At 38.5% G+C, this 9,540-nt stretch overlaps 1 protein-coding gene across 1 annotated transcript in view; it reads right to left on the reverse strand.

Moving 5' to 3' along the window:
* The window catches only part of LOC117384147 (A disintegrin and metalloproteinase with thrombospondin motifs 5), a 106,410-nt gene that overhangs the window by 69,929 nt on the left and 26,941 nt on the right, over positions 1 to 9,540 (reverse strand). Inside the window, 4 exon segments of the mRNA XM_033981434.2 lie at positions 2,464 to 3,337; positions 4,679 to 4,854; positions 5,558 to 5,733; positions 6,828 to 7,011. Of these exon segments, the coding sequence (XP_033837325.1) occupies positions 2,698 to 3,337; positions 4,679 to 4,854; positions 5,558 to 5,733; positions 6,828 to 7,011 (1,176 nt within the window). The 3' untranslated portion in view covers positions 2,464 to 2,697.

Genomic DNA, 9,540 nt, shown 5'->3' on the forward strand with positions numbered 1-9,540 from the left:
AGAGCATTTCACAATCAACTGGCATTTTTATTTGTCTGTTTTAATTAGAACCATGTGCATCATTAGCACATCATAAATACGGCAATTTTGGTGAGCTTCTTGGCACAAGTTGAGAATGTGACAAACCTCAACCATTTCTGCTGCGGATGAACCTGTTTCAAAAGGAACAATAACTTATTGGAATATTTGTGAATTGTAAAAAGGACGTTTTTGATGATTTTGCGAGTTTCCAGGGCACACATTGTCATTTTGTCTCACACAGTCACACAAAAAACAAAAATGTAGACACGTTTAAATCAAACAAAGTTTAACATCAAGCTTTGCCCCAAAACAGTTACCAAAAGGGAGTATTACTGACCCAAGTTTGTCCTTATAAGGCCACTGTAATTCATTAGGTGCATTTGAGATGAGATACAGATGCAGTCAAATTTCTGATAAGAACAATGATTAGTTTTATAAAGCACAGTTAATTGTCATAGTCTAGTCCTCCTCAAACCCTGTGTGTCAGATGCCCTCCCATCCTCCTCTATCCCTGTAGTGTTAGACTGAGATGATGCAGATGATGTGGGATGGATGCAGTGTGTCAGATGTCCTCCCAGATGTGGTGTGGTTGGATGAACCAGGTCTGAACCAGGACTAAACCCGGTCTAAACCAAGATTAAACCAGGTTCAAACTATAATTAAAGCAGGACTAAACCAGAACTAAAACTGGTCTAATTCTGCTCTAACCAAGGACTAAGCATTTGTAAATTTTACTTTTTCCTAAACCAGGACTAAACCAGGTTTAAACCAGGACTAAACCAGGTTTAAACCAGGACTAAACCTGGAGTAAACCAGGACTAAATCCGGACTAAATCCAGACTAAACCCGGACTAAACCCGGGCTAAACCAGTCCTAAACCAGGTCTAACTTGGCTCTAAACCATGTCAAAACCAAGATCAAACTAGAATTAAACCAGGACTAAACCAGAACTAAAACTGGTCTAATTCTGCTCTAACCAAGGACTAAGCTCTTGTGGATTTTACTTTTTTCTAAGCCAGGACTAAACCAGATCTAAACCAGAACTAAACCAGGACTAAACCAGGTCTAAACCAGGACTAAACCAGGTATAAACCAGGACTAAACCAGAACTAAACCAGGACTAAACCACATCTAAACCAGGACTAAAGGAGGTCTAAACCAGGACTAAATCAGGTCTAACCAGATCTAAACCAAGGACTAACCCTTTGTTCATTTTCCTTTTGGACTTTCCTATGAAAATACCATAGAATGACATTACATTCTGGTTTCTATTCCATCTGAGAGGAGGATGTTGAATGTTTTATGGTATTGAAAACTAAGGGTGCCTATTTGGGCCAAAAGAAAATGCAAAAAACAGGAGTGCTTCCCACAGTTGGGGTTGTCATTTCTAAGACATAAAACTTACAACAGACTTTTGACAAATGTGAAGTTTGAATTTCACGTTGAAAACGATGCAGAGTATCGCAGTTAGAGACACATGCCAAGAGGGGGCGCACCAAGTCTCTCTATAGAAGAGTTTTTATGGTCCATTCAATCGAAATGTGGCTGCATTGTTCAGTATTGGTCCAGTCCACTTGCATAGCGTTCCATTGAACATTCAAGATTTGGGGGTGCACTCACAATAGCCATGGTTGTCAAAAAGTTGTCCAAAAAAAATGTGAAAATGGTAATTCATTTAGCAATTTCCAAACTGTCCCAGAATGTTACATTAAGATGGGTGCGGATAGAATGTGAAGTTGAATTTTACAATAGAATTTGTTGGGAATAAAATTGGATGCGATGTGTAAAAATATGTTCAAAACTATGCAAAAAAAAAAAAAATTATAAATAAATAAAGCCAGTTGAATTTGTTGGGAAAAATGTAAAATTGTATTTGATTAAAAATGTATATAAAAAAATAAAGCAAATAAAAAGGGGAAATTGGAATACTGTACCAACAATTCTAGCAGAATTTAATGAAAAAACCAATTGCTTAAACTGGGTTCAAAATAACATTGCAGTTTGTGAATAAATGTGTACGCACCATTTTAAATTGATACTTTGTTTTTTTTTTAAACTTGGTATTATTATAATTGATTATTGCCAATGTGGACAGCCCAGTTTAAAGTGCAGATGACAGGTCAAGCTACTCATTTCACTCCCTTCAGATTTACTGCAAATCTTGCCTTGGTGAACTTTATAATCTGACTTCCTGGTTGGACATGGGCGATAGATGTGGCGTACGTAGAGGTAATTCCTTAACTGTTACCTACCAACCATAATGCAAACAAGAGCTAAAACTTGTCTAAATTACACAAAAGTTCTGATTAGACTAATAAAATAAGATAAAAAGGTTTAAAGTGTCAGAAAAATGTGCGCAGAGAGATTCTGTTTTACAACTCAGCGCTACTTCCTATATTTTTGGACTTTTCTTCTCTACTTTTTCCCACAAACTTCACTTACTTGATGTAAAACTCTGATAAATATTTAGCACTGATACTATCCACCAAACCAAGTCACAATTAGAAAAACACAAAAACCTGTCATATGCACTTTTCAAATTTCCGCTTTGACAACCATAGCCCCAAAAAACCCAAATCAGATATCACTGTTATCACATTGGTCCTTAACTCCAGCACTATTTGTGACCTCTCGCTTTAGGGAGAATGAAAAAACATCTTTAATCTCATATATTTTTTAACATTTCTTGACGAGGCAGTGTCTGAACGCGGAGGGTCGAGCTCCGAGCATACAACCTTTGGATAGCTTCCCCTCTGGATCTTTGCATTGCACTGTTCTGCTTTGCCAACCGGTATCACAAGTCCTGGAACAAGTCATCCAACTTCCTGTCACCCACTGCGGCCCTGAACGTGCAGTAGGAACGTGTATATTTGGCGGTATGGTTACTATAGTTTGCGTAGTAGTTGTAGTAGTAGTAGTAGTAGTAGTAGTAGTAGTAGTAGTGGTAGTAGTTGTAGTAGTTTTGGCAGCAGGAGTGGTCCGTTTAGGCATGTAAAAGCTGTAGCGTACATCCAGTTGTTTTTTAGCATCTGTTGCTAATATCTGAATGACGATTGGTTCCTGGATAGCGCCTGGTCCCATGCTGTGTAACCACTCGTCACGCTGGCTCCACCCGCTGTAGTTCAGAACAGATCCGTTGACGGGAATGATGGTTTCAGAAGTGGAGATCATGAATTTTCCATTGAGGAGGTAGTCCGCGTTGGGTCTCCGTACGGCCAGGTAAGCCGAGTACCTGGTCTGGTCTTTAGCTTTGTGCTGTCGAACCTTAATGTGCGTGGAGCCAGCGGGAATCTTAACCACGTCGGTGTAGCCCTTACTGCAGAGAGAAGAGAGAGGAGATCAGAGGCTGGAGAGCACAAGATACAAACTTAAAGGAACTGAATGTAAGATTTTGATTTCAAATTTCATAAACTCGACCTCTCTGTGTCCTCAAATCAAATACATCTTTTACTGATGACAATTGTAATACTTATTTATTCTTAATTATAGAACATTGGACAAGCTGTTTAGGTTATATTTTGGTGTTTTGATTCAAGATGATTGTCCAATCAGAAACCAGAATGAACCTCTCAATAATGACAAAAAATGGCAATGAATTTGCTAATGTTTTTACTGAATGTTTTTAGAAATGTCTTATTTGAGGGGTGAGATGTGTCATATTTGATGTATGTATCATATGTTTTCATATGTTTTCTCTCATCCTCCTACACCAAACTGTTACTCTTAACATCACCGTGTCCAGGGACGACAGGTGGAAATTAGTATTTTTGCTATAACCTGGCACCATACATCTTTCCTGTTTTTTAAGGTCATTGGGTTGTTGTGCACTGTCCCTGTCCAAATAAAAGCATACCATACCAATAATCTCTCACTGGGGTTGGGTTTAGGATACATATAGTTCATTAAATGTTAAATGTTTGGCAAATATAAACTACAATAAAATAAAATAAAGGCATGCAAACAATAAGGTGTTAGACAGAAATACACTTTGAATATCATGCAAATCTAGCAGTGCAGTAGTCTTACAGTATTACTGAAGAGTTGTTTAAAGAACCTTTTTTTCCCTTTATTTTTACTAGTTTTTACATTTTATATACACACAGAAGACATCAAATAGATGAAGCAAAATATATGGAATTATGTGGCAAAGAAAAAAGTTAAATAACTACAAAATATTTTTCAGCAAAGCAAAGGGTGGCTACTTTGAGGATTTGAATATAAAACATAAAAAAAAATATTTTTTACTACATAATTTCAAATATGTTACTTCATATATTTGATGTCTTCTGTGCATTTATAAAATGTAGAAAGTAGTAAAAATAAAGAAAAAAAAGAACATTGAATGAGAGGGCGTGTCCAAACTAGTAGTGTATATTTTGTAAAATGGACTTTTTTGAGTTTGCTTTTTTTTTTACTGTTCCCTAATCCTGTTTGATGAATCTTCTGAAGTAAATCTGCTTCCCTTGAACAGTCACAAACCACCTGAGTCTGCTGGTGGTTTTTGAACTTAAAATCTCTGTGGTCTCTGTCTGTGACGCACCAATCCTGCAAAATGTAAGGCTCGTCCTTAGCATTTCTGCCCATTACAACTGCATTCTTATATTAATATGTTCCGTATGTGTTCCTGAGTCCAACAGTGCAAAGCAGGATTTAGTACCTCTTTTTGGTGAAGTTGCCCATGACCTTCACACAGGTGGTGCTGTCTCCTCCACATATTCCACACTTGTCGAACTGGAGCCTAGAGCCAATGATGCCGTCACAGCCCGTCCTCACACACTTGCCTTTAACACATACAGAGCTACTGAAGGGACGACACTCTGTACCATCTACGACCTGGAACATAAACAAGGACACAGGTTTAACACAAACAAGTACACAGGTTTAACATTTCCTGGTTTTGTTCGGCTTTAGTTCTGGTTTAGTCCAGCCTCCTGCTGGCGTCCAGAGTCAGGACTAAACATGGGGAATCAGCACTTCAGTTTTGTGCAGCTAAAACCTGAAACAATCTTCCTGAAGATGTGAGACAGGCCTCTACTTTGACAATGTTTAAATCCAGGCTCAAAACAGTTCTGTTTAGCTGTGCATACGACTGAAAGTTTTTATTCTGCACTTTCTCCTTTAATGTTAATTTTATAATGATTATTTTTTATTTGTTGTATTGTGATTTTTATGTGATGTCTTTCTTATTCTGTAAAGCACTTTGAATGACTTTGTGTATGAATTGTGCTGAACAAATAAACTTGCCTTGCCTTTAACAAAAACAAGTACCCAACACATGTTTAACACACAGCTGCTGAAGGGACAACACTCTGTACCATCTGCTACCTGCATATGAACAGTTCAAAAGTTTTAGGGTAACAGTAATGGTTCTTATGTAGCACGCACACAATTTCATTTTTCATTCACTCCACACACTCATTGGTGGTACGCTACTATTGTACAGGAAAAGGAGACCACCCTGACACTGGGAGAACATGCAAACTCCACACAGATTGTGCTAACATTTTACACAAATATATGAATGGGAGAAGCATACCCGCGGAGAGAAGACCACGTAGTATCCAGTGCCCTTGGCTCTGCAGGTAAGTTTGCACATGTCTTTGGGCAGTACCCCGGCATACTTAGGCACCCACTCCACAAACGTCTTCACTCCTTTAGGGTCTGTCTGTGGGCCGTTACGCACCTCACACTGCTCCTCTCGGAAGCTCTTCTCTGGGAAACACAAAGAAGAAACAGCAATCAATGAAAAGACTGTGAGAACTGAAGCTGGCTTCAGTTCGCTTTCTATTGAAAATTTTTCGCCTGTCTCTCCATAACATGTGTCAAACTCAAGACCCGGGGGCCAAATGTGGCCCATTGCATAATTTTATTGTGCCCGTGACAAAGTACATTAAAAGGTATGAATGTCTTAAAATATGAGTTTATCAGAAGATACACAGTTACACACCTATTTTTTCATATCTATGCAAATCCATATGCAATATCTATAACTTCAAGTAATAAATATAGAAACAGTTAATTAACAGAATTAAAAAGTAGTTGCATTTATTTTACATTACATTTAGTTACATTTACATTTATCTTACAGTTACATCTGGCCCTTTGAGAGCAAACATTTTGTTGATGTGGCCCCCTGAAAATGAGTTTGCCACCCCTGCTCTACATGATCCTCAAGATATGAACATTAATAAGAGACAAATCAGGCCCCTTCTTTCCCTGGGGTTGCTCCCTCTAGTGTTAGCAACAGGTTTGATTGACAGCATTGCTAAGCACCCCCTCCCTGCTAAATTAGCGGTGTGGGCGGGAAGGGGCATTACCTCCAACCTTCAAAAGCCTCACTCCATATTGGCTCTTTGGTTGGAATTGATACTCGTGGTTTGAATTCCAAATATGGAACTTGGCTCCAAATTGGCCCAGTAACTGCTAGCCTCAGTGAGCTTCATGTGACTGGAGCCGAACGCTGTGGTGACGTCACACTCACTCAGACCACTTCTTTATACAGTCTGTGCATACTACTGAATCTAATAGTTAGAAGTATTAGTAGTTGTTGCAGTAGTGGTTGTAATAGTCGCAGTAAGAATTGCAGTTGTAGTAGGGCTAGTAGCAGTTGTAATGGTAACAGTTGTAGTAGTAATGGTGATATTAATAGTCGTTGTAGTAGGAGTAACTGTAGTCGTAGTAATTGTACTAGTAGTTGTAATAGCAGTAATGGTAACAGTTGTAGACGCAGCAGTAGTTGTTGTAATTGTAGTAGTAGTAGTAGTAGTAGTAACAGTAACACTTGTATTAGTATACCAGTGTCTTACCAGTGTGTGGACATGGTGTGCCACTGCAGGACCTGTACACTGCCCTCTTGCCTGTGCAGTACCGCCCGTTGTTCCTAGGGGGCGGGTTGTTGCAGAGTCTTTGCGCGAACTGCACTCCTCCTCCACACGACCGAGAGCAGGACCCCCACGGCCCCCACGAACTCCATCCCCCATGGTTAGATGTCTGGTGATAATATACAAAAATAAACATGAAAATATATAAATAAAACATACCATATGGAACAGTGTATTTATAAAGGTCTGCAAAACAATACACTGGACTGGAGTTTATGTGTTGCAGTGACCAAGACTGGAATATGGGAATTTAACCCTGGTTCAGTTCTGGTTTAGTCCTGGTAGTCCTGGTTTGGTTTTGATTTAGTTGGCATTTAGTTGGCATAGAACACGCACTTGAAATAAAGCAGTTTTGGAAGGTATAGACTTTTATTATATCTTGGTTTAGTCCTGGTTTAGCTCTTGTTTAGTCCTAGTTTAGTCCTGGTTTAGTCCTGGTTTAGTCTTGGTTTAGTCCTTATTCAGTCCTGGTTTAGTTCTTATTCAGTCCTGGTTTAGTCCTGGTTTAGTTCTTATTCAGTCCTGGTTTAGTACTGATTTAGTCCTGGTTTGGAGTTCATTTAGTCTTAGTATTGATCTGTAATAGTCCTGGTTTAGCTCTTGTGAAATTTATGGTCTACTGCTATTGTTTTTTTTTTGTTTTTTGTTTTTTAAATAGGGGTGGAGGTCTTTTTTAATCTATGGGAGATTCACTGTTTTTGAAAGTCTCCAAACCTTTGCTCGACAAATGTTGAATCTTCTCATTATTAGTTTGGGATCTTAAAGTCCTTTGACGACACTCACGTCTTTGGGGTTGAATAATGGCTCCACTTTCTGAAGATATAGTGAAATAATCATTTGACTTTTGTTTATTTAAACTGACAGAGAAGACACTGGACTTTGTGTCAGTTTCTGTTTCATGTGGATAAGTCCAGTGATCACAGAGATATGAACCATGAACCAGGTCCACACATGTGCATCTGACAGTTACACAGAGAAGTCCACCTGAGAGCTTGGACCTATGACCTTTGACCTGTCTCAGCTCTGGTTAAAGTACAGGGAGTATAGAGTGGTGTCTTTTGCCTCTCTCTATAGCACTTTAACACTAATACATGCTGCTGTTTGTAAAACTCACACTTTCATAGTCAAGTGGATATATTTAGTTCTAGCTTCAGAAGGATCTCTTGTGGAGTAAATGAGACAGGTTTACAACCATGTGATAAAAATGTGAGACTTAATTCATTAAAAGCACTCACATGCTTTCCACATGATGTTCATACTTATGTAGCTATTTTCAAGAAGAAAGGAAACCAAGAGTAGACCAGGACTAGACCAGGACTAGACCAGGACTAGACCAGGACTAGACCAGGACTAGACCAGGACTAGACCAGGACTAGACCAGGACTAGACCAGAACTGGACCAGGAATAAACCAGGACTTCATGAAGACAAGCAGGTGATGCCACCAAGTCAAGTGACAAGTCAGATATGTGAAGAGGTGAATCACAGTAAGAATGAATAAATCTGTGCATTAAAAAACATCAATGCATAGTTTTAGCAATGAAAAACACCTAATTGAATAATTGCAACATAGATAAGTTTAATGCCATACAGTGGAACATTCCAGATCAAGCAGTCCATGGCAGACCCTCTTCTCCACCAGAAAAGTTATGCAGTACACCTTTTTGTAGTTTGGTGTTCAAATGAGACATTTTATGGCATAAAACTTACTGTTCTGAAATATGACTTTAGTTTTCTATTTCCATGGAATCCTGCAAATGACACCTCCAGAAAGTTGCATACTGTACCTTTAATCTATATAATAAACTTACTGCACTGCAATAAGAAGCAATGCATTACATATTTACAATCTTGTTTTCACTAAGTACTGGTAAAAATGTCTTACTTTAAACCTAGTAACTTCTTACTTGGCAAACTGGGCCAGGGCGTATTCGAGGGAGGAGATCCACAAGGAATGTCAAAATTGGGAACAAATATTCCCAGAGCATTTTTCCAACATGACGTTTAATTATTCACATTTTGGATGAGAATTTTTAAACTGGAACAACACCAAACACTGACCTATTTTATGAGAATGTCCAAGCCTTCAGTCCTCACATGCTTTCACGGTTAGTATTCATAAACAGAGGTTTTTAGCACTTGGTAATGGTGTTTTATTACATGGAAACTTGAACCTCAAAGGGATATTGTGGGATTTTGAAGTGGGCAGGTCTACAGGACTTACATTTATGGCTTTAGCTGAATGTGGTGGCCTATGGACTTGTACTATTAGTAGTAGTAGTCTAGTAGCTGACTTAGAAGTATTCACAATATATTTGGGACTGTTTAAAATGAACTTCATATGCACTACCAGTCAAACTTTTGGACACACCATCTCATGTTTTTTTTTCTTTATTTTGACTACTTTCTACAATACATACAGAAGACATCAAATATATGAACCAAGATATATGAAATTATGTAGCAATGAATAATCAAATCAAAGTGTCCTCCCTTTGCTTTGTCAATAAATATTTATTATCATTAAAAACATGCCTTTAGATATCATCTGTCTGAGTAATCTAGCGATCTCTCCTGCCAGAGATCTGGCAGTCAATGGAGCGGCTATGTTACCTCCTGTAACATAGCGGCTCCATTGA

The sequence above is a fragment of the Periophthalmus magnuspinnatus genome, chromosome 2 (genome assembly GCF_009829125.3).
Source record: "Periophthalmus magnuspinnatus isolate fPerMag1 chromosome 2, fPerMag1.2.pri, whole genome shotgun sequence".
Lineage (NCBI taxonomy): Eukaryota > Metazoa > Chordata > Actinopteri > Gobiiformes > Gobiidae > Periophthalmus > Periophthalmus magnuspinnatus.